The sequence below is a fragment of the Heteronotia binoei genome, chromosome 13 (genome assembly GCF_032191835.1).
Source record: "Heteronotia binoei isolate CCM8104 ecotype False Entrance Well chromosome 13, APGP_CSIRO_Hbin_v1, whole genome shotgun sequence".
Classification (NCBI taxonomy): Eukaryota; Metazoa; Chordata; class Lepidosauria; order Squamata; family Gekkonidae; genus Heteronotia; species Heteronotia binoei.
Window position 1 is genome coordinate 37,909,384 of NC_083235.1, and position 24,811 is coordinate 37,934,194.

At 42.7% G+C, this 24,811-nt stretch overlaps 2 protein-coding genes across 2 annotated transcripts in view; one reads left to right on the top strand and one right to left on the bottom strand.

Moving 5' to 3' along the window:
- The first annotated feature begins 2,645 nt into the window (after nucleotides 1-2,645).
- TEFM (transcription elongation factor, mitochondrial) lies at nucleotides 2,646-8,106 on the top strand. Its single transcript, XM_060252944.1, has 4 exons — nucleotides 2,646-2,786; nucleotides 4,304-4,761; nucleotides 5,515-5,664; nucleotides 6,303-8,106. Exons 1-4 carry the CDS (start codon nucleotides 2,750-2,752, stop codon nucleotides 6,738-6,740), a joined length of 1,083 nt encoding a protein of 360 aa, XP_060108927.1. The 5' UTR covers nucleotides 2,646-2,749; the 3' UTR covers nucleotides 6,741-8,106.
- Nucleotides 8,107-11,369: 3,263 nt separating this feature from the next.
- ATAD5 (ATPase family AAA domain containing 5) overlaps nucleotides 11,370-24,811 on the bottom strand; it is a 41,901-nt gene continuing 28,459 nt past the window's right edge. The window contains exons 18-23 of the mRNA XM_060251990.1: nucleotides 20,305-20,369; nucleotides 18,753-18,933; nucleotides 17,914-18,092; nucleotides 16,252-17,054; nucleotides 12,171-12,338; nucleotides 11,370-12,015 (exon numbers count right to left, since the gene is read on the bottom strand). Coding sequence (XP_060107973.1) covers nucleotides 11,937-12,015; nucleotides 12,171-12,338; nucleotides 16,252-17,054; nucleotides 17,914-18,092; nucleotides 18,753-18,933; nucleotides 20,305-20,369 — 1,475 coding nt within the window. The 3' untranslated portion in view covers nucleotides 11,370-11,936. The remainder of the gene's footprint in view (nucleotides 12,016-12,170; nucleotides 12,339-16,251; nucleotides 17,055-17,913; nucleotides 18,093-18,752; nucleotides 18,934-20,304; nucleotides 20,370-24,811) is intronic.

Here is a 24,811-nt window from a genome sequence, read left to right on the forward strand (position 1 = left end):
AGGGGAGATAGATTTTCAGACATTCTACTCTCCAGCCCTCCAGATGTGTATGCCGAAGCTCTGAGCAGTCTCACCTGCCTTAGCAGTGGTGGAGGGGAGGGGCAGCACTGGTGGGACATTAAGGTACCCTCCCATGAGTCTGTTGCTGTCTTGCTATGGGAAAATCTGCCATCCTATTGCAGGGGTGGCCAACAGTAGCTCTCCAGATGTTTTTGCTTACAACTTTCAACAGCCCCAGCCAGCATGGCCAATGGCTGGGGCTGATGGGAGTTGTAGGCAAAAAACATCTGGAGAGCTACCGTTGGCCACCCCTGCTATAGGGGCTAATTCTCAGCAGCCCAATATTTTGAGGGTGGAGCTCTCTCATTGGGGTACCTTTCCAGGTCCTGCAGCATCTGGTTCTGCTTTTTTCCTTCAGTGGGAAAGGGGTGGGGAGAGCCTGAGGAAAGTTCTCCTCCTAGCCCTCCATGCCTGCTGTTGTCTCCAAGGCAACAATGGCTTACCTCCAAATAGAATTAAAATAGGAGTCAAGTAGCACCTTAAAGACAACCAGATTTTATTCTAGCATAACTTTCAGTTCCTACAGATGGTCTCATTTAAAAAGTTTATGTTGTTAGTCCTTCGAGATGCTGCTGCTTAATTTAGCTGTGACAGACTAATGCTGCCACTTCTCTGGAATTCTTACCTCTTAGAAAACTTGCATAGGTTCGCACTACTAACACTTTAATCCTAAACATGTTTATTCAGAAGCCAGTCCAACTGAGGTCAGTGGGACTTACTTCCTCATAAGTGTGTTTGGGAATCCAGCCTTACCTAAACCAGTCCTAGATGTCAGATCTATAAGGTATGGTACCTTTTGATTCCATTCACTTCTTATTCTGGGCTCTGGACTATGCGGATTTGAAAGTGTCTGGTCTTTGCAGTGATATATGCACCTGGTGTGTGTGTACTCTCTGTTCAACATATACATGAAATATATTGCAATATGTACTAATGTCAATTTCTTTTTTTTGTTACTGATCTTTTACCTACCTGAGATTTGCTTGGCTCTTAGGATTCTCATGTACATTTTTATACGTGGTTAGAGTGTTAGGCAAAGACTGGCCTTGATAGACCAGTTGGGGGTAGACCCTGGTTTTGCATGCAGAAGGTCCCAGATTCCATCTCCAGCATCTCCAATTTAAAAAGGACAAGGTGGTAAGTGATGTGACAGACTTCTGAGCTGCTGCCAGTCTGAGTAGACAATACTGGCTTAGATGGTCTGATGACCATTATAAGGCTGTGAGATCATGTGTGTTTATGACCCTGCAGGACTGCTGCCAGTCAGAGTAGACCAAAGGCCTGACTCCATATAAGGTGACTCCATGTAGGTGTGATTAGGGAGCCATGAGTTCAAATTCCCTTTCTGTCATAACGCTCGCTATGCCAGTTACTGTCCCTCACATTGAAGGAAGTGTGGATATAGGTAAATAGACAAATACAGGGGAATTTTTTTTTTTTGCAAGGGCAGAAGAAATAAAATTTCTCTTTCTGTAATATGGCATTTTAGAGGCTGTTGTATATTCTGTTTAAATAAAATAAAGCAACCTGCAAGCTATCCATTAAAAGTGAAGACATGATTGTCAGTACATCCCATGGACTTTGGAGCAGAGTGCATTAAATTTCTGTGCACGCTGCACACAGAGGTAGATTGATGTTATTGTTTAAAAAGTGCACATCTAGTATGAGAGACCAAATGAGATCTGCTGTGCCCCCCTTCATTATTAGCATTGCTCAAATTGCTCTCTTCCTTAATAGTAATATGCTTCTGAATCCTTTTATTTTTGCATGGATTAATCTGGAATTACTATATTATTTATAGAATGTATATCCCTCCCCGTTTCTGCCTGTACAAGGACTACCAAGGCAGCTAATACATGATTAAAACATACATGATAAAAATCACATTTTAAAACCAGTTCCCCCACAAAAAACATACACCAGTAAAACAAAATAGACCTAAAATACAAACAAAGAATTGAAAATGTTAGTCAGGAAGGTGAGATCACTGAGGAGCCATATCCATGTTTTTTTTAACTAACAGCATCCCTGTGTCTAAAGCATGTGAAATTCTTACAGTCTGTGTTGAAAGAAAACACTATGCGTGCACATATATCACTTCAAGCTGCAGCAAAGGTAAACCTGGTTAAGATGCCAGCTTCCAGCCTCGTTCAAGACTCCAACCCAAACCAAAGCCAGCACTGTTGAATGTGAATGTATTCATTCTAGTAGTGTACAATAGAGATCACCCAACCCAATAAATAAAAACAATATTTCTAGTCTTATACTAGAACAAGCATGTTATTTCAGTTATGATGTGGACAAGCATTTCTATTATTCCTATTTTCCTGCAAGATGAAAATAAATGGCTTCAAAATGCAGATGACAGCAAATAAAAAGGGTCTGAGTTACCTCTTGCCTCCCTAATTGTAAGCAGCAGAAATAAAAGACTTAGATTCGAGTCCAGTAGCACCTTAGAGATCTGCAAGTTTTTCAGGATATCAGCTTTCGAGAGTGAAACCTTCCAATACTGAAAGGGATCCTGGAGATCAAACTGAAAGCGCGAACGGTTTTCGCCTAAAGACCACTGGAGGGAGCTCGTTCGTTCTTACAAGCCGGAACTATTCTTCCTTGTTCTGAATGTCGGAACCTTCTCTTCGAGGACAAGGGAGGCAGCAAAAAGCGTTGCGCTGCATAGAAATGGGCGAAGATGAGCTTCAAAGGGCTTGCCGGTCTCGTGCTGAGAGGTAGAGTGGCGTTGTGTTTGTGGTTATGGTGCGAGGAGACTTTTTTCCTCCGTCCCTTTTGTTAGTGTCAGAGAGTCGTGTATTTATGGTAGTACAGTGTACAAAGTTGGTGCCTCCTTGTTAAAAGACGGAGAAAAGGGCTTGTATTAAAAGATTGACGAGTGGTTAGTTGAAGTAATAACCTAGAAATCTGATGTTGAGCATGTCTTTCAAAGAAGGCGCTACCCAGGTAGCTAACCTTGGAACATCTGGTATTACTCATGAACTCATTTTGCCCTTGTATCCCACTTATATAAAGTGGCTTGCCTAGAAATTACGAGGGGGTGTTGTGTTGTCAGCTTGGAGATGGATGGAGGCCTACTCCAGAGACAAGGTGTTGTGTGCTACTACCAACGTGTCTGTAGTAACAAAAACAACATATGAGGACACGTGCTGTCTTCTGCATTACCAGGTGGCTTTCTTGCCCCACCTTTCTTGCCAGCATGCAGGTTCCATGAGTTGGCTGCACATCATCCGTGTTGTTATTACAGTCCCGTGTCAAGGTGGTAGGCCTGAGGCTCTTAGTGCGGCTCTGAGAGCAACTGATGTGATTTCCATAAGTACAGAAATCACTACCTTAGATGAACTGGGATCTGAACAAGCAATAAGGTGGTGTAGGTAGCTACAGAACCCTGTTGCTTGTTCCTATATCAGTTCATCTAGGGCAGGGATTTTCATACTTCTGGAAGACCTCAGGGAGGGAAATGTTCCAAAGAACCTTATCAGTAGCTCTTCCCTGATAAGATCAGTGTTGGTATATAAGCTTCTCTTATATTGCCTACCCTCACTGATTTTCTCCTGCACTTTCAGCTGCAGGGAAGTTTTAGCTACATTTACTCAGGCCTCCTAACCCTCTGAACCAACTGGCCTGGCCAATGCTTTGCATAAACTGAGCAAATGCCCTTGAAGATATCTCGGCATCCTCTTTGGTACTTAGGGCTTTCATAGCAAAAAAAGTGCAGGAGTTCTTTGGCAGACAAGTTGTTCTGGAAAGGTGATTGGATGAGTAAAATAATTTTGTCTCCTGCTGTTGCAGTGCAGGAGGTTATGGGTGGAGCAGGCCTACTTCAGGTGAATAAAATGGCAAGACAGTGCAAAACGTTTTCTCAGATCTCAGCCTGAATCATGTTTTTGCCCATGCCATTATTAACTTGAGGAGCAGAGAGAAGTTTGGTAGGTGTAGCTTCTTTCATCTCCAGAGTACTGTGAGGGAAGAGGGTTTATCGGCTAAATTATTGTTAGGAAGAATATGGGAAATTTAAAGATGAACAGACACCGCAAAAGATTCAGAGATTAGTTTAAAGATTCAGAGATTACCGTAGTTTAGAAATTAGCTTCTGACAGTAAAACTGTATTGTGTGATCTTGGAAAATTTTCTGTGTGAAGTGATACGTGGGATTCAGTGGATGTATTAACTGTTTGTTACTGGCAACAAGCTGCATGTGACTGACATCTGATTCCACTCCCCTCCCCCCCAGGTAGGAAAGGTTTTCTCCAGCTGCCTTTAGGTTCATCTCGGCTGCAACCATTGTATCTTCTGTGGTGTCAGAAGTCAACATCTGTTGCACGGCAGGACTCAGCTGATTCTCCATCTGCTCCTGAGAACTTTAGGGAACCAGAACCATCAATAGATGATTTGTTTTCCTCTGAACAGAAATCTGCTGTTCTACAGCAACTCAATTTTGCAACTGCGGAAGAACTTTCTGTTGTGAAACTCTTGCGAGGGAGAAAGTCCATTAATATAATAGAGTACAGAAATAAGCATGGGCCATTTCAGGATTTACAGAGTTTACTGCAAGTGCCTCTCTTTCAATATAAAACAGTTGTTAAAGTATGTGACTTTATTCTTAACCCCCTTGCAAAAGAAAAGAAAGAGAGAAAAGCTTCATCCATAATGAAATATATCAAGCCAGAAATAGAAATCAAGAGATTGAAGGTATTCTTTTAAGAACAATACTTTTTTCATATAACAAATATTAAGGCTGCAGTTCTTTGCATATATGATAGAAAATCCTACTGCATTACCGAGACTTTCTTCAAAGACAGTATGAACAGGGTTGGGTCGCAGGGCTTTTAATGCATTATTTGTTAGGTTGATCTGTCCAGCAAGATTATATACCATGGCTGGGATTCAAAGAGAACAGACATGCACAATATAATTTTTGATGTAATTATTAGACCTCCAACGCTGTATCAAAAACTGCTTTTGAAACTCTGCCTTTTCAAAAGCAGCACACTATGCATATAGTGGCTGCTGTTTGAAAAAACCTTCTTTGGCCATGCAGAATTAGTACTGAAGCTGTCTGTGTCCAGGCCAATCTATATTTTTCTGACAAACATCATAGTTAGGCCTGATTTTGATTGGAGTGCAGGGCCAGATGCCTGCAAATGCCTGTTTAAGTAGGTCTTGCAACATTTGCCATAGTAGACTAGTCATACCAGTGGGGCCATTCTTGCATAGTCTTTCAGTGCATAGACCCCATCTCACTTCAAAGGTTAAATGCTAAGATATACAAGCCTGTGTTTTCTCATATAGTCATACATCTAGATCACACATTAGTGTTTATAATCTTCCTAGATTAATCCAAATTCTAGATATGTTTCCTTGAGTTCTGTGCCTCTAATTCTGGGAAGTTTCATGACTCGTACCAAATAATGTATGCTGAACCTTTCCCATAATCTCTTTCAGAGCGCCAGTAGTATTGTATCTGTTGTTTTCAGCACATGCAAAATTGCATGGGCTCATGTTAACAGAGACTTAACTGTTCATGACTGGCAGCAGCAAGAGTGCGCAGTGTTTATGAAAGGAACCTATGTGCCATCAGTTTATCTGGAAGAGGTAAGTCACATTTTGATGGACAGCAGCTTATGTTTGTAAGTATCTATTCCAGGAACAGTATGGTTCTTTGTCATATGCAGGTAACTAGCTGAGTCTATGGACTGTATCTAAAACAGTAGGATTAGATGTGTTAATTTTATCTGATTGTCCTTTCATTGGAATTTATACAGGAGTTGGAGGAAAATAAAGTGGAAAGTTAGTGTTTTTTTGGGGGGGGGAGTTCTGTAAAAACGTCCATTTGCAGTTTGGCTTTTTAAGAAGGTGTTTAGCTTTTGCATATTGGAGGTCTAATCACTTATTAGCGCTCAGAATCCAAATCAATCTATAGCTTGATTTTAGGGCGCTGTCAAGTGAGGGAGAAAGATCTACCAGAGTTTTCCTAATATGCATGCTTTTAGGGGCTAGTAACCTTTGGGATACCATGAAAAAGGCTGGTAGGCACAGTTAAATATTCCTCATAGGTACCTTGATGTTTGAACCAGAAAACTCAGATTTTCTTCTACCATGCAGATGGCAAAGCTAAATTTGAGTTCACTCCAAGATGTACTTTCTGTAGGTGACTACCTCTGCTGAATGAAAAGTGATGTAGTTACAGATGTATATATACATTATGATTTTTGATGCATTGTATTTTTCAGATTTCTTCTGTAGTATCCAGACTTCCTGAAGCAGATTTTTATGTTTTGGAAAAAAATGGACTTTCTATTTTGAATGCAAATCTGTTTTCAGTGACGTTGCATCTTCGTACAGTGGAAGCTATGCTGTATGCCTTGTTACATAAAACACTTGCACAAGAGGGCCAGCATAAAGTGCTAAGCATGGCCCGAATTTTTGTAGGAAAACACTTTGGGTTGATGGTGGGAGAATCACGGACTAGTGGCATAGATCTTGTAAAACAGCTTCTCTTAGAATCTGTTACAGTAGCTCAGCCTCGTGTGAATTTTCCAAGAGACAGAGTGCTAAGTTACCAAAACCTGTTGTCTACAAACAAGCCAAGGCGAGATGAGGAACTCTGTGATTCATTGCTGCAAGCAGTAGCTTTTTATGAGATTTTAACACAGAACAACAATACTTAAATCTTTCTAGATTTCCTTGAGCAACTGCTCTTGTTTGGTTTATGGCATCTACAGTAAGTTGTACTTGATAACATTTAATTTTTATACTTGAGTCTACACTACCAGTATCCCATCAGGCATACATCTTCAGTAGTAGTGTAGCCATTTCCAGTAACTTTTAATGGCAAACCAAGGAAAACAATGCAATATGGTGTGACAATATAAAAGACAATATGAATACAGCTTTTTGTGGCTCTACATAATATGAGGAATAAAAGGAATAATAAAACACAATGATCTGAGATAATACAAAGATTAAAACAATACAATAAGAACTTAACAATCGGGAAGCATAATTAAATGATTTATGGATCTGCTTTCTCCCATTCACTCTTCCCCTTCCTATCTATTCCTCTTTTTCTTTCTCCCACAAGACATATGCCAAGAACTCTGCCACTTGCTCAGTGATTTCAAATAATTTGTTTGCTAGCAAAAATTCAATACCTCTATTAGGCTCAACCTTAAAAAGTTGGAAGAGGACTGATCAAATGTATACACATCTGAGTGAAAAACAGGCAGTGTAAGAGGATATGTTGTACTGAATCCAGTTCTCTATAACAATACCTGCAGAGCCTTGTCTCATACGGAATACCCTTATATCTGCCTGTAACCACAGCTGAGGGAAATATATTTAGCTAGCATAAGAGCTCTGCGTTGCAAAGGGATTACTAAGTTGGAAAAGTACTGAGCTGTGGACTTTTGTGGGAAATAAAGACCCCAAAAGGGGGGGGTACAAGTCCTTCCTTCTCCATTGTTTATTAGTTGCAGGTCAGTATCCCATATTCTCCTTCGGATTGTTCAAAATACATAGGCTTTGTTAGAGTTGGCCAAGGAGTCTATATCAATACCTAGAGATCTGATTTTCCTAGTATTGATTGGGACCATTTAGAAACAAATGGGTCCGCAAGTAAAGAAGTGATGAGACTATTTGGAGGGGATCGAAAATAAAGGTGTAGCTGATATTTGATGGCAGGAATCCAAGCGCTGGCTTCTATAGTTTGAAGTCCCAACTCAGTGCACAGTAGTGTAGCCATGATCATAATAGAAAAGAAAGCTATTATAAAAGTTTACAAATATAAAAATCTAGTCACACTGTACGGCTATACAGCTATGAAAAATGAAAGCAAGGTTTGCCATTGCAGGTAGTATAACAGTTGTATGTACCGGTACATTTATTTAGAAGTGGTATGTTTGAGCTCACAAAGTTTTTAAAAAATCTCATATTTAAGATAGTTACATTGCTACTGAATTATGTAAAATGTATAGGAGTATTGGGTAATCTAATTGCACTTGCTTGAATTTAAGAATATATCTTGGTTTACATTAAGCAGAATGGCTGGATTTCATTTTTATCTCTCTTGCTGTAGAGAGCTGGTGTTTGTATGAGGGGTTATCCTGTCTGTCATCTCAAACAGTCTTGAAAAGTAGGCTAGGCTGAGAGTGAGCCTCACAAGTGAGTGGAGATTTGAATATTCATAACTCCAGCCTGGAGAGGTAGCAACCATCCCACATGAGAAGAGTGCATACAGTCTTATGATGGCTTGTCTAGTTTCAGTAATAGCCAAAGTAGGCTTCAGTATTTGTACCAGGTGTGTAAACAGCCTTATTTATCAAAAATATACAAACATTTAGAGTCTGTTAAATACGGAGGGTTAACGGTACAACTTATTAAGAACCATTGCTAACATGTAGGTGAGAGCTCTCATGTAGTGATCACATCCTATCATACCCAATAACTCATTATGCTAGTTGGTACCAACATTTCTAGAGATGTGAAGACCTTTTCCCTGAAGCCCCTTGTTTTCAATTTTTCCAGTGGAAAAAAGAAGTATTTTCTGTCTTAGAATGTGTGAAATGCTTTTAAAGACAGGGTGGGCATGCTGTAGCCATATACAGCTCTTAAATCTAAGATACGTTTCTGCACCTAGGATACCTAATCTTCATGAGGGAGTATTCTGGGCTTTCATTGCATCTCAGCTGTTGCATGCCTTTTGTTGATCTGGCTCTTGCTTTTTTTAAACCGCAATCTTAAAACATTGCAACACAAATTTACAGAATGGGTAATAAGCAGCTTATTGCCCTCCCTCACTGGATGGGGGGCGGGGGAGATCAGAAGGAGATGGGGCAGAAACTGTACTAAAGCCTCAAGAGGTAAACTCAAGAGAATTTTGTTGGGAACAGACTCAGAGCTCTGACCAAGAGGTGTTGAGCTCATGTTGGTTAAACTTAAGACCGTTTTATTTCAAGTGCGAGCTTTTGTGTGCAAGAACTTCTTTGGAGGGAGGGAGGCAGGGTGGAAGGATGGATTCTTCTGACAAGTACAGTATACATTAAGAAAATTATTTTGGCTTATTTTGAAAAGCATTTTAAAAAATGGACTTCTCTGTTCCTATCTGGATTTATTTTCTTTCAGACAGACCCTAATTAGGAATTGGAATGCTTGGATTGGTCCTTATATCTTGGAAAGTGGAGTGATTTCAGATGCCAGATAATAAGCACACAATGAGCAGGGCTGTAGCCACGATTTAAAGTTTGGTGGGGCCCAGAGACACGTTTGTAGATTGGGAGGCCCCCCACCAATAACCCCCTCCCCAAAACAAAGTAATTTTTGTATAGCTCTGTGCTCGGTTGTTAGAGCTCCAGTTCCAAGCAAACAATTAGAGATGAGAGAAAAGACAGATTGGCTGTTTTTTCCTCACTCCCCACCCCCCGCCAAGGAGAAAGGAGAAGGAAGCGAAGGAAATCCCAAGTCACGTGGTCATCTTGACACAGTAAGAAGGTGGTGGTGGCAGCAGTGGATCTCGTAAAGTTGCCAGCCTCCAGGTGGGATCTGGAGATCTTCCAGAAGTGCAACTGATGTCCAAGCACAGTGATCATTTCCCTTGGAGACTCTGGCAGCTGTGGAGGGTAAGCTGTGCAGCATCACATGCCTGCTAGGCCTTGGAATTTCATAGCCTGAAGTTGGCACACCAAAGCAGGATGCTGTTCTACAGCTGAAGGGGGCCTTTTGCCTCTTGCTCCGAGTTGCTGGATCTTCAACATGCTTAGGAGATGCTGGCCTCAGGAAGAGGGGAGCATGCACCCTGCTGCAGGATGCACTCTGAGAGCTGCACTCTGAGAGCTGCACACCTCAGCCAGGCTAAGCCCACCTTCTGGGTCTTGACGCTTCTCTCATGATTTATGGAAGCCACAGACAGGCCTCCCTTGCTATCTTCCATCATCATCATCACCACATTTTATTTGTATCCCGCCCTCCCCGCCGAAGCGGCTCAGGGCAGCTAACAACAAAAACTTAATGCATACATTGTACAGTATATAACAATTTAACTACAATTGGTTAAAATCTATTAAAATTCTAAAAACAAAAACATTCCACCAGGGTGTTCAAGAAGCAGGACATGCTTGGAAGGTTCCCCCATGTCACCCCCCTCCTAAACTTAAGCCAAGATGAGAAAAGGATGGGGGGAGGGAAGAAATTTCGATGGCGCCCCTGTCCTTTTTCCAGAATGCCCCCCTGGCCCTGGCATGTCTTAGAGAGGCCCAGGGAGGGGATCCCCCCAACTGCAGAGGGCCCCGATCCTGGATGGCGACTTGGGCAGGTGGCGACCCAAGAACTATCAGCAGATGATGGTTCACCCTGCCAGTGGCAGCCAGGTGGGCAAGAGAGAGGCAGGCAGCAGGGCACAGCAGCAATTCCAGCCTGGCCAGGTAAAGGAAGTCCTCTTCATCATGGGGGAAGAAATAAGTCATCTCCCCCCCCCCTCACATGCCCCGGAGCCTCTGGAGGACGCCCAGCCAGTCCTAGTTTCAGACTCTATGTTTGGAGTGGTGGTACTGGGTGACAGGCAGACTGGAGGGGCCATACAGATGGAACAGGTTTAGTGGGAGGGGCCTGGACCCACCCAGCCCCCCCCCCCAGTAGCTATGGGCCTGGTAATGAGTCAGGAAAACTAGCTCTCATTTCAGTCCAGGAATAATAATAATAATAATAAAATTTTATATCCCGCCCTCCCCGCCGAAGCAGGCTCAGGGTGGCTAACAACATATATAGGTATACAATACAGTACAATAGGTATACAGACATTAAAATTAACATTATTTAAAACAATTCAGTTCGGTTCATATAAAAGGAAGATGCATTGTCTTGAGTTTTACCTCCTGGACAAAATTAAGACCTAAGTTTCCTGTCCCATTACGAATGCTGGTATCTCTACACCTACCTTCCCTTCGCGTATCACATCTAATCTTAAAAAACTCTGCTGTTGCCATTCGACTTCTGAAACCACCTTTATAAATTTTGTATCTTCCGTATCTCGTGTTTTATGGCATGCATGGCCCAGCTGAACAAAGATATTCATGTCAGATGCAGCCCTCGTAACAAATGAGTTTGACACCTTTGCTATAAGACATGTTACACAAGCATGCTGCTGCTTTAGAGAGATGTCATACAAGAAATCTTTGTTTTCAGATAGAGTATTACTGGATATTCTGAAATGTTGAAAAAACCACTTAAGTGCTTTCACATTTATATGGATGAATTTATACCACCAGTTTAACATTTTTTAATCTAAAGATACCCTACACCAAAGCCTCATTCAGATATTTATTACTTCATTGAGGTATAAAAAGAAATGCCACTGACATTGGTAAAATATAAAATACAGTATAAAATATTCAGAAGTACATATAAATACTACTACAGCCCCCAAGAGCTGTTAATATAAAAGCATACCTTACCCAGAAATGAACTGATGCTTTACAATAGAATATTTCACTATATTGGAAACAAATCTATTAGAAACACAGTTATAAAATCAAATTAAGTAGTTTGGCAGTTTTATTGCAAGAGATTTCAATCGTTTCAGTAATATTTTCTAGGAAATAGAACATTTATGGGGAAAGTGGAAGAGTGGCTTAAATACATGCTGCTAAATGTGAAAGTGGCCACAGAAATAAGCTCCTTAAAAATTGAAGCCACAATGTGAAAGGATAAAGTTTACTGCTGGTGTAGATTTCAGTACAATAAGAAAATTTAGCACTATTACAGTACATATATACAGGCTTATGTTTTTAAATAGAATCAAAATATAAACAGAACTTTGAATATACATTTAAAATGATTTTGTATGTACAAAGGCATTAGTGGCATCAATCACTTTAAGGAAAGTCAGCTGCCAGACTGTTCAAAATTTCTCGTGGAAAATCACAGTGAATTCCTTCCAGGTAATGGAGAAATCTGTTTGACAAAAAAAGAACACATTTTTAAAGAACAAAAATCATTTTTGTTAAGAATTTAGAATGCAGGATTATGAAAAGGACCATTTCCTATTCCCTATTAAATGCAATTTAAGCCTCTCTGACACACACACATACTGATATTGCAAAGCTTACCTTCTTTTTGTTTTGCCCTGTTCTTTCTGCTTCTCTGACTTACAGATGTTGCGCAGAGTAGGCAGGTATTCTATTATACTGGTTTGTCTCTTGCTCAGATTGAAAGAAGTTCTACCGGAAAAGGCAGTTTTGATTATTTCCAACCTCTTCTGGGCTTTTTCATGAATGCTGTGGAAGACATACATATTGTTTCTTATCCCATTTCTAGGTTAATGAGAAAGAAGATTTTAAATTTTGTTTTGTGTGCCCATCCATTGTACCATCAACGATTTGTGTCCAATGCCTGCCTCTCTGCTACTTGTGGGGAGAGGTGGGGGCTGCTGTTCCCAAGAGCAACCTTTCAGGGAGCATTTGGGCCTGCACTGGGAGCTGAGAAAGTTGTGCTTCGCAGGAAACATCCTTCCACCCACAGAAAAACTGTACTGGAGATTTCTGTAACTTTAGAAGTCAATGCTGGTAGTATCCACATTCCAAATATAGTATGATGAACAATTTCAAAATGCAGCAACCTTTAAAACTTGCGCTAATTAAACAGGCCTCCAAAATAATGCCAAATCTCACTATCGATTCAAGTCACTTTAACTAGACGCAATCCCTGCTGGATATTAAACTGATGCAGAGATTCGTAGGCCTCAGAGACAAAACAGAAGCAACAAAATATGTAATTCAACTGGTCACAATGTAAGTTAGAAAACGCCTAGAAATGTTAATATGGATTTTTCTGAAATCGCACTCTAACAAGCTTATGTTAACATGCCACTAAAAAACTTCTGATGGTTTAAAAAATCAGAGAGGAAAAAATGGTCTACAGTTACAATAGCTATATAATAATTAATTTGCTATTTATTCATCAAAATTATATCCCACTCCCTCTCTTCTGAATGGGACTTAGAGCAGCTAACAGCATATAAAATACACCAATAAAAACAATACAAAGATATAATAAATTGTATTCAAAATATAAAATAATTAAAAATCTATCCCCAGGGTAGGATGTGTGGATGGTGAAGACACAGCTGAAGTATATCAGTTGCCTGGTAGATCACAATCACAACGGCCACCTGAAAAAGAGCTGTCTTGCATGCCCTGCAGAACCTAGGGAGGTCCTGCAAGGCGCACACCTCTTCAGGCAGCTGGTTCCACAGGGCAAGGGTCACTACTGAGAAGGCTTTCACCCTTTTTTGGGACAAGGCAGACAGTATGTGGAACAGGGACCTTCAATAAATACCTGGATGAAGGAGAAGATAGGAAGCATCATGCCGGGAGAGGTGCTCCTGAAGTTATGAAGGTCTCAGACAATTTAGGGCTTTAAAGGTAAGTATCAACACTTTGAATTGGCACCAAACACTAATTGGGAGCCAGCACAGCTGTTGTAAGATAGGTGTTAATATGCATCAACTAGGACACTTCTGGCAGCTGCATTCTGGACCACTTGCAGCTTCTAAAGTGTCTTCAAAGGTAGCCCTGCATAGAATGTTACAGTAGTTCATTCTTGAGGTGACTGTTGGCCATGTCCTCCCAAGACCAATAGGGAGTCAGTTGGCAGGCCTGGCATAGATGGTAAAATGCAGTCTTTGTCATTGAGGACACACATGTGTCCATAGAAAGCAAAGGATGGAGCTATACTCCCAAATTCCTGACTGAGTCAACTGTAGGAAAATGGACCACATCAAGGGTCAGTAGAAGAGGCCACTCCAGTAGTCTGGGCTTCCCCAACCCCATAATCTCTCTTAGATTGATTTAGCTTCAACCAACTCTCACCTACGAGTCCTGCGGCGCAGAGTGGTGAGCTGCAGTACTGCAGTCCAAGCTCTGCTCATGACCTGAGTTCGATCTCAGCAGAAGCTGGGTTCAGGTAGCCGGCTCAAGATTAACTCAGCCTTACATCCTTCCGAGGTTGGTAAAATGAGTACCCAGCTTGCTGAGGGTAAAGTGTAGATAACTGGGGAAGGCAGTGGCAAACCACCCTGTAAAAAGTCTGCCAAGAAAACATTGTGACATCACATAGCCAATAGGACCCTGTCAACATTCGCCTGGGAGAGTGGGTTGAATGAGTAAAAAAAATGGACCCAATTGTACATATAGGGCCCTGAGATCCCTACTGACTCCAAATCTGGCAGCCATGTCTTGGTGATGGAATGAGACTTTATCTGAAAAGAATGTTGTGAATGGGTCACAATTAACAGCCAAATTTTCATCTACTTTTGGAGGCAATGAAAGGGTGGTCATTTGCCTAATAACTAAACAATTTAGCTGGATGCGATGCAGCAGCTGCAATGGAGATAGAAAAGTAAGAGCACTTTGCTGCCTTCACTGCCACTTCATAGGCCTTCAAGAGGGCTCTTTAAAGTGCTCTCGTTGCTTCATCGTGAGTTTGTTACCAGCACTGGTCTTGCCATCTAAGTCCCCTTTTTACCGTCCTTAGTTCATCTGTATACTAGCAAGCCAAGGTAGTATGGAGAAGAGGGCACCAGGGGTTGACTCAGTCAATGGCCTCCCAAAAGCCCAGATTCTATGCATCATTGAGTTCATCAAGAGAACTGCTGGCAGAACCAGACAAATCTTGCAGCGTTCTGGAATCCAAATGGATCCATGAATCTTTATTGGCAAGCATAGATAAGTTTGCTGCCCCTGGCAGGGAGGAAGCAAATCTCAAACTGATCTTCACAAGCAGTCCCGGTGCTAGAGCCTCAGATGCTCCCGCCGGCGGGGAAGGCAGGTGCGGTGGTGCAGGAGAGGAGGGCTGGGTGGGTTCCTGGCACCAGGACAGTGCAGTATTGGAGCACCTCCAAAACTGTGCTGTGCTGGCATGGGCAGACCTGAGAAGGTTGAGCAGGGGCTGAGGGTGAGCCACCCTTTCCGGCTGCTCCTCGCCTTTAAGGCCAGAGCAGTTGTGGGGGAGGGGGCATTCTCTTCTGAGATTGGCTTCCCTCATGAGGGCAACCAAGGTCAGAGAAGTCTCTCCACCTGGCTACTTTTCGTCTTTAAGGCCACAGCAGCTGTGGGGGAGGGTGTTCTCTGAGCTCGGCTTCCCTTGCGAGGGAAGCTAGGCTAATTGGAGAGCACACGTCCATGCACTGTCCCCGCTGCTCTCAGCTTCCCAGGTTTGCAGCTCAGAAAGCCAAGAGCAGCAGAGCGGGGATGGAGGGGGCGCCTAACGGTGCCCTGTAGGCAAGGTGGTGCCTGAGGAGGTCGCCTATCTCACCTACTCCCATGCACCAGGCATGTTCACAAGGTAATGATCAGTCCCTGGAACCACTTTGCAAAGAACTGCTGAATCCAGATCAATTTCTGCACAAAAGATCAGATCCAGTGTGTGGCCTGCTCCGTGTGTGTGTGTGTGGGGGGCTAATGCTACCTGGGAAAGTCCTAACGATGCCATGGCAATCAAAATGCAAGGCCCACTCCACCACTGCCTTAGAAGGAAGTCAGCTGGTAAGCTACGAAGATGGTAAACCAGCAAGACTCCCACCTGGCACCCCATACCAGACCTACACATTCAATGCCAGCAATGTTTGGTGCAGGAAGCCATTTGAAGAAGACAGAATCTCAGATGAGAGCTCCCCCCCCCCCCCTAAATCTTCCTGTTCAGGGTTGATGAACGACCAGGTATCCTGGGAGAGTCAGCTGAGCGAGAGCCACCACTTCATCCTTGTCCACTCAGACCTCAGTCAAGCATTCCAGATCAAAACTGCATTTCATAATAAGTACTATGCCCTTGGGATTCTGTGGAAAAAAATTATCACATGGAAATTCTCCACAGTTTCTGCTGTAAGAACTTGATAAGCTTATTGCTCTTTTTTGCCTTGACTGGTGGTTAACAAATAAGCATTTTAATATTGTTGAGAAGTATGTTGTGATTTGTACATCTATAGCAAATTTGAAATGCTTTGTGCTGACAAACATTTAATCTAAGCTAGGGGCATCAAATATTAAACTGTTGAACAAGGCAAAAACAAAAGAAATGGGAAACAACTTGAATCTCTTCAGACTAGTCAGATACTATCTTGCCACACTAAAAAGACATCCTTTCTTCCATAGCTTCTTCACCCAACATATGCTTGAAGGGTTTTGAACTTACCTGGAATTAGCTGCCAACTGACCGAAGTGTAAATTGCTCTGCTCTTTTGAAATACAGAGTGCAAGTTCCTTTCCAGCATTCAAACAGCTTTGCATGGCCTTTGAAACACCCTTAAAGCATTTCTTGAAGGCTAGTGCCTCCATAGCTGCTTTCAGTTCACTGCTGGTTTTGGAACTCCACCAATCTGTGCGGTCCTCACTAAACTCATCGGAGAGCCCGTTTTTGATTTTGCCTTCTGTCCAAATAAATTCCTCATATTTACAAGATTGCTTTGATTTTTGAGTCTTAGTATTTAAGCAATAGTCTAAGACAGACATATTTTCCACAAATTCTGCTAATGAATTTAGACAATGGAATGCTTCAGCTGAGCTTTTTGCTTCTGTCATTCCACTGCTCGATGTTATTGTGCTATCGGTTGCAGGTTTCAATCCACCTTGTTCTTCTTCCATGCATGAGCCAGACGCATCAGATGGCATAGAGATGAACCCAGAATAGTTCATCTCACTCTCAAATAAGTCGCTATCATCCAATAAAGCCATCTTTCTTCGGTGCTTGGTCTGCTTAGACTTTTTCATGGGGCTGGCTTCCTCCAAGCAGTCACCATCAAGGGATGCATGATTTGAAAAATTTTCTGTGATTGTCTGAAGTGGAAGATTCCCCATCTGAGCTGGTTTTGAAAGTACAGTAACTGGTAATGGTAAAATTAACTCAAGATTGCTATAAATAAAGTCTACATCCTTTACTTGGAATTCTGTGAGGAGATGCATTAGCTTATTCCAGTCTTCTTTGGATGTGATTTCATGCTGCAAAAAATGGAAGTAATGATTTTTACGTTTTTTCTTAAATAGATTCATAGCACATTCAATTCTAAAAACGTTTAAAACATGCAAGAAATAACTTAATTCTTAAAATGGACCCTCACAGTTATTAAATCCAAGATTGTGTATTTTTAGCTTAAGTGGAAACCTTAGGATTTAAAGATTCCCTAGAAACGGATATTTTTAGAGGTTTTTTTAAAAAGTATTTCCAAGTACCATCATAGTTGTTTCCCCCCAATTCATTTTGCCTGTATGAGGCTAAAAATCAAGAGTATGTTAACCTGAAAAAGAAACTAACTGTGTTCTGTATCTAATATGGTTAATTAACGTCTACAATAATTCATGCCTTGAAAAGATCTTTAAGGTACAAGACTTTTTTACTGTAATTTCACTAGTAATTCTTACAATGTTGCATACTGAGAAAGAGGTGCTGAACAAACAATGTTGTTTGAACCAGAACAGACCATTTTGATAAACATTTTGGTTCATTTTCTGAAATCTGGAAAGTCATTGTAAATCCATACCATTTAATGATTGGGTAACTAACATGTACCTGTAAAGAGCCAGTTTGGTGTAGTGGTTAAGTTCACGGACTCTTATCTGGGAGAACCAGGTTTGATTCCCCACTCCTCCACTTGCACCTGCTGGAATGGCCTTGGGTTAGCCATAGCTATTGCAGGTGTTGTCCTTGAAAGGGCAGCTGCTGTGAGAGCCCTCTCAGCCCCACCCACCTCACAGGGTGTCTGTTGTGGGGGAAGAAGATATAGGAGACTATAAGCCGCTCTGAGTCTCTGATTCAGAGAGAAGGGCGGGGTATAAATCTGCAGTCTTCTTCTAAATATACCTTAAGAAATGAGAGCAAGTCTTCTGAAGGCAGAAAAATGTTCTTCAGGCCAAGCAAGTTTTCAATGCAGCCAGTGTCGCACTTTGGAATTTTTAAGAGTGGCAGCTCAGTAGTCTTAGAACTAGCAGGATCATTAGTGCAAGTAATCTGTTCCATGCCACATGCCTTCTTGTCTCCTCCTAAGCAAAAGTTTTAAGTTAAACACACAGAAATGATAAGCTATGATAGCTGCATAGCAATTTCAATCATTTATTTAAAGCAAGCACTTCCTAGCATAGTTTTAAATACAACTACTTCAAATACAGTTTTCTCTCTCTCTCTCTATGAACTGCTCTCTCTATGAACTGCTGTTTGCTTTTGCAAGTCTAAACTATTCTTTTTGCAGCTTCATTCTGCCAGCTCAACTACCACTTATCTAGTCTGACTCCTCCTGCCGACACAGGAGTCATATATGAAAGACCAAGGGGAAGCATGCCTGCTAATGGTTAAGCTCAACTGACCGCCCTCACCCCAGTAAGCATAAATACATTTAATTTAATTTGCTGTATTTTATAATTGTTGTGAGTAGTTTAGAGGGCTCCAGTGAAAAACTAGGACTTCCACCAAACCTCATTATTTCACATTCCTGAGAGTTTCATCTTATTTCCAGTTCTCTACACATCTACCCTCCAACTAGGGACCCATTTAGAAATCAAAATCTTCAGTTTCCAATTGTACATCAAATGTGATTACATTGTGAACCAGCACTGCCTAAATACACAACTGAAAAATTGAAGACATTGACACAGTAATATATAGATGGATGTAAGTTTTTTTCTCTATTACAAAGTCATACATACCATAAAGTACTATATTTTTTTCTTTCAGATAGCCACCTCCACTCCTAACCCAGAATTGTAAATGGAGAATACTTTGTCTGATATCACAGTTATTCATAGTTAGCAACGCAGCCAAGTCATCTATATCTGTTCGTAAGTTCTCAGCCAAACAAAGAACTTGGAGGTAGCTAGCAACATTTACCTAAAATAAAATGATTAGAAAATTAACAATACTGAATGGGGGGAGGGGGTTGGTCCCATAACTTAACTCCATGCCTGCTGGTTAAGCTCAACTGACTGCCCTCACCCTGGTAAGCATAAATACATATAACTGAATTCTTTACACATGGAGCAGAGGTCCATCAGTGGCTATTAGCCACAGTGTACTGATGGAACTCCCTGTCTGGGGCAGTGATGCTCTGTATTTTTGGTGCTTGGGGGGCACAGTGGGAGGCCTTCTAGAGTCCTGGCCCCACTGGTGGACCTCCTGATGACACTTGGAGTTTTTGGCCACTGTGTGACAGAGTGTTGGACTGGATGGGCCATTGGTCTGATCCAACATGGCTTCTCTTATGTCCTAGTGGATTTGTGGAAATGGATCTATCTTGCCTTCCCCTTCCCCTTTAAAATATAAAGCTACTGCTGAGGATGGGGCACAATCTTGAGAACAATGTCATGTGGCATAAGAAGCTACAGCAAGAAGAGGGAACTGGACAAAATCACCCTGCCTTGCATGAGTGGAAAGGAAAATAACTTTGTCTTATTCTCCTTCCTTGCCGCATAGCATATTTTTCTTAATGGTCAATTAACATTGTATCTAATCCCCTGTTAAGAAAGAGTGACTATCAGCTAGCATTCTCAAGACTGTGTCCATATCTGGACTATATTTTAAGCACTATTCATATTAGCCAAATATGCAACAACTTACTTCTAGAAAACATATGAATGACTAAAAATTAATCTTGATGCATACTGCATTATTTTTAAAACTCTGCCATAACTGAAGAATTGGTGCAAAGGTAGCAAGACCAATCATTCGGGGTACAACAGAAATGAGATGGACACACAGCACCCCAGCCCAGATGTTGGCTGTCTACAGGAACACATTTGAAACACTGGCTTAGATCCTGCAGAACTGCAAATGGAGTTCTGCTGCCTTCTGCCTGCCACTGTAGCCCCTTGTATTGTTGAGGATTGGGGGATCCTTAGAGACAACAGGGGCTGCAGCCAGAAGAGGAACTGGCAAATATATCACACACCCACCCTTCACATGACTGGAACCTGATGGAAGAGCTTGCCCAGGGAGGGAGAGACATTCCACAGGATCCAAACTGCACCAACATTGCCTGAACAGCATGGCATATATTTAGAAAAATGAATCCAGCTTACCTACATTAAGATTGATTCATAAGAGCAATTAAGTAGACTACAAAGCACTTTGTACAACAAAAAAATTGCAGTTGCTACAGAATTACTTACATATAAACTTTAATAGTCTACAAATTAATATGGACACTGTTTTCTGTTGTACTAAAGAAACAGTAATCTTCTATTCCAAAACTGAAAGACTTACCAAAGAAGGAACAGTGAAGGCGATTTCCTCAAACAAGCCATCAAATATTAAGCTGAATGATGGATCTATAGGAAAAGATTCACAATTATAGCTTTTAAGAACAACTTTTCTTCTCAGAACTTAAATGCAGCCCTTATCAATATTATAGATCACAGTTACAAGAAACTCAAAAATATAAGAAAACCAGGAGGCGGGGCACAAGGGGAAAAGACAAGCCAATCTGCAATGCTTCCCAGTCCAATCAACTCCTGATTACCTTGGCTTAATCCCAGAGAATCACCAGCAGAAATAAATGCAACAAATGTACAAGCATTAGCAAAAGAGTTTGCCTAGGAAGGAAACTGCATGTGAAACAAAGGGATAGAGGAAGATAGAGGTAGAAAATGGGAGATGGGATGCAGGCAGACCAGTGTAATAACAGTGAAGAAACCTTATATCACCACCACTATTGTGGCTGCTCAGTCCAAGTAACAGAGTTTTAAAGATAAACAGGTTGCTTACCTGTAACTGATGATCTTCGAGTGGTCATCTGTGCAGTCACATACATGGGTCTTGCCTTCGGCAACGGATCCTAACCTCGGAGACTCCAAAAGCTCGCTTGAGTGTTATTTTTGGCGCGGTTTCCAGCTCGCCCTGGGGAACAGGCACCGACTCCGCATGCCTGGAGCGAGCAGAAGGCACCCCTCCCACTCAGTTTCTTTCAGCCGCTACTGACATCCATGCAGGAGAAGCAAAGAGCCAGCAGAGGGGAAGGCTGGGTGTGTGTGTGTAACTGCACAGATGACCACTCGAAGATCATCAGTTACAGGTAAGCAACCTGTTTATCTTCATTGTGGTCTCTGCGAAGTCCCACACATGGGTGATTAACAAGCCAAACCCAGGAGGTGGGTGCTGGCAATTGGTAAGCAAACATAATAGTTAGTTCACATATGGGCACTCACCTTGCACTCACCTGAAGGAGAATTAGTGAAAGATTGAGCAGAGGACTGCCTGGCCGAAGGAGGCATCATGTCTAGCACGAACATCCAGGGCATAATGAGCGACGAACGTGGACGGAGAGGACCAGGTAGCAGCAGCACAAATGTCCTCCAAGGATACTCCTTGCAGAAATGTCGAAGAAGTTGAGACGGCTCTGGTAGAATGAGCTTTGAGTCTGAAGAGTAATGGTTGCTTAGCTGTCTCGTAACACAACCGGATTTCATTAGACACCCATTTAGAAAGTCTTTGGGTGGATATCTTGGAGCCTTTCTGGGGATTGCCATAGGCTACAAACAAATTAGTGTCCTTTCGGAAAGGTTGTGTACATGCAAGATAGAAGGATCTCTTCACGTTGAGAGTATTAAGTATCCTTTGACCTGAGTCCTTGGGTTCTGGAAAGAAAGCTGGTAAGGAGGTAGCACTTGAAAGGTGGAAGGGGGAGACGACCTTCAGGAGAAAGGTGGGGTCCGCCTGAAGAACCACCTTGGAACTATGAAAGACAGTATAAGGTGGATCAGAGCAGAAGGCACATAGATCACTTGCTCGTTTGCCTGAGGTAAGGGCAACCAATAGGGCAGTCTTCTAGGAAAGTAAACGTAAGTCAACAGATGCTAAGGGCTCAAAAGGTGGTTTAACAAGCTGAGCTAGGACCAGAGATAAACTCCAGGCAGGAACAATGGGTTTAACTGGGGGATGTAGACGTAAAAGTCCACTGAGAAAAGCTTTAGACAAACGGTGAGAAAAAACTGTCTGACCCTCAACAGGAACATGGAATGATGAGATGGCGGACAAATGAACCTTTAGTGAAGAGTAACTAAGTCCTGAAACCTGCAGGGACAATAAGTACTGTAGAATAGAGGAGATGGGAGCGATGTCAGGAATAATGTCAAAAGATTGTGCATATGCGGAGAAGCACTTCCATTTAAGAAGGTAAGAATGTCTAGTGGAAGGCTTCCTAGCATTGAGAATAACATGTGCACTTCTGGGGGCAGCGTTATGGATGGATCCTCCACGCTGTGAGACGTAGAATTTGAGGATTGTGGTGCCAGACCTGACCTTGATGTTGAGTGAGGAGGTCAGGTACCATAGGGAGATGACGATAGGAGTGGCGCGATAGCTGAAGAAGCCTCGTGAACCACGGTTGTCTCAGCCACCACGGAGTGATAAGAATGCAGTCTGTCTGATCTCGGACGATCTTGAGGATCGAGTGTGTGATGAGTGGAAATGGAGAGAACAGATAATGGAGACCTCCCATCCAAACGTGGAGAAATGCATCGTTGCTCCCCCTCACGTAGCAGCAACGGCATTTGGTGTTGAGTTGTGTGGCAAAGACATCTACACTGGGGCTCCCAAAGCAACGGAAGATGCAATGAAGACGTGCAGGACTGAGTGACCATCCGTGGTCGTCCAGTTGAAACCAGCTGATAGAGTCTGCTAGAGTATTTTCCACTCTGGGTAGATGGATTGCAGTGAGGTAAATGTTGTGCTTGATGCACCATTTCCACAGGGCAGTGGAGAGATGGCAAAGTCGAACAGATCTTGTTCCCTCGTCTGTTTATGTAGAAGACAGCTGCCATGTTGTCTGATGTTATTTGAACATGACGATTGAAGGGACCTGTGGATCGCTATTAGTTCCAAGTAGTTGATGTGGAATTTTCTCTCTGCAGGAGACCACAGACCCCTGACAGTTTTGTCCTCTAAGTGGGCTCCCGAACCCCACTTCAAGGCATCCGTGGTGACATTTGCAGTAGGGAAGGCAGGATGAAGGGCATCCCCTGAAGCAAGTTGGGCTGAAGGATTCACCAATGGAGAGAGAGTAGGACCTCCTTGGGTGCGGTGTGAATCGTGATTTGAGGTTGTCTGTGAGGATGGAAGGCGCAGACAAGCCAGAGTTGCAGAGGCCTCATCCGAAGCCTGGAGAATCTGATGACAGATGTAGTTGCTGCCATATATCCCAGAAGATGTTGAAACACGACAGGTTGAGTTGGAGATTGAAGAATAGTAGTGGTAGTCGCTATGATTTGTACACTGCGCGGAAGAGGGAGGAAAACCATATGAAGGTGCGTGCAGAAACGGACACCTATGAACTGTAAGTCCTGGGTAGGGATGAGTTGTGACTTGGCAAGGTTCACACACAGACCTAAGGATTCTAGAAGGGATAGTGTGACTAGAATGTTTCATTTGAGCTGTTGAGGTGACTGAGCAGTCAGGAGCCAGTCGTCCAGGTACGGGAAGATGGTGCTATCTTGGAGACGAAGAGCTGCAGCCACCACTGCCATACACTTTGTGAAAATGCGAAGGGCTGTGGACAGACTGAATGGGAGGGCCCGATATTGGAAGTGGTGGTGACCCATGGCGAATGAACTCTATGGAGTAACCTATCCGAATTATAGTAAGTACCCAGGCGTCTGTGGTGATCTTTTGCCAAGTCCTGAGGAACAGGGAAAGCCTTGTGTGACCTGGAGAAAGCAGGGGAAGGAAGTCAAAGAGATTGCTTAGAGGGTGGCGTAGTCTTCTAGCTTAGTTGTGAGCATGACTTTTGCTGGTAGGACTGATAGGGCTGTTTGGTTTGGGGTCCCTTCCGACGCCAGTATTCTGACTATTTAAGGGAACGTTGGCATTTCAGATAGGGCTGTTTCCAGAGTCGGGTGCAGTTGAAAGTTTGGGGCTGCTGTTGCTGGGTGACACCTAGGCACTTAGCATGCTTACGGCCATCATCTATGGATGTGAGGACCTCGTCCAAGGATGCGTGGAACAACCCTTGACCATCAAACGGTAGGTCATCTATCTTTTGTTTGATGTCAGTCTGGAGGTTGGTTGAGTGAAGCCATGCATGGCGTCAAAGCGCTACTGATGACGCAAAGATCCTGGAGGAGCAGGACACTGCATGCCAAATGGTGTTGATCTGTTGTTTACTGACTCAGGAGAGTTCTGAAACCAATTGATGAGCCAGCTTTTGAGAATCGTCCGGTAAAATTGGAATTAGGGGCATGAACTGGTTGGCAAGGTTGAAAACATAAGCTGAAAGGTAAGCCAAATAATTGCTAATTTTCAAGTTGGTGGTAGCCAGGCCATAGATCTTCCACGCTAAGGTGTTGAGTTTACGCCCTTCCCAGTCCAGGGGAGCAGAGTGTCTAAAGGGTTTTGCCTTCGAAGCCGAGTGTATGATTATCGAATAGGGAGCAGGATGAGAGGAGAGAAACTCGAATCCGGGGCATGGACTCTATAAAGAGAGTCAAACCCACTCGAAGTTGGCGCGATGGAGGCCAGCTTGTCCCAGGCTTCCTTAAGTCCCTCAAGGTGGACAGGGAGCATTGGAAGTAAAGATCCAGCAGGCAGGTTGGATCGTACTAAGTCATGCACCACATCAGTGACTGCCAGGGTGTCAGAAGGTAAGGTGACATTGAGAACCTCATGCATGCTGGAAATTAGGTTGAGATAGGCCTTAGAGCCATCAGATGGAGAAAGGCGGTCCGGACGAGGCGTGTCGGAGCCGGGGGAGGCTGGAGAATTAGGGTGGTCAGAGCCG

Bases quoted from the DNA above. Each gene is read 5' to 3' on its own strand.
- TEFM (XM_060252944.1), top strand. From the start codon at position 2,750: ATGAGCTTCAAAGGGCTTGCCGGTCTCGTGCTGAGAG. The intron at 4,762-5,514 runs GTATTCTTTTAA...AATCTCTTTCAG, and splicing joins TAGAAATCAAGAGATTGAAG to AGCGCCAGTAGTATTGTATC. The intron at 5,665-6,302 runs GTAAGTCACATT...TGTATTTTTCAG, and splicing joins CATCAGTTTATCTGGAAGAG to ATTTCTTCTGTAGTATCCAG.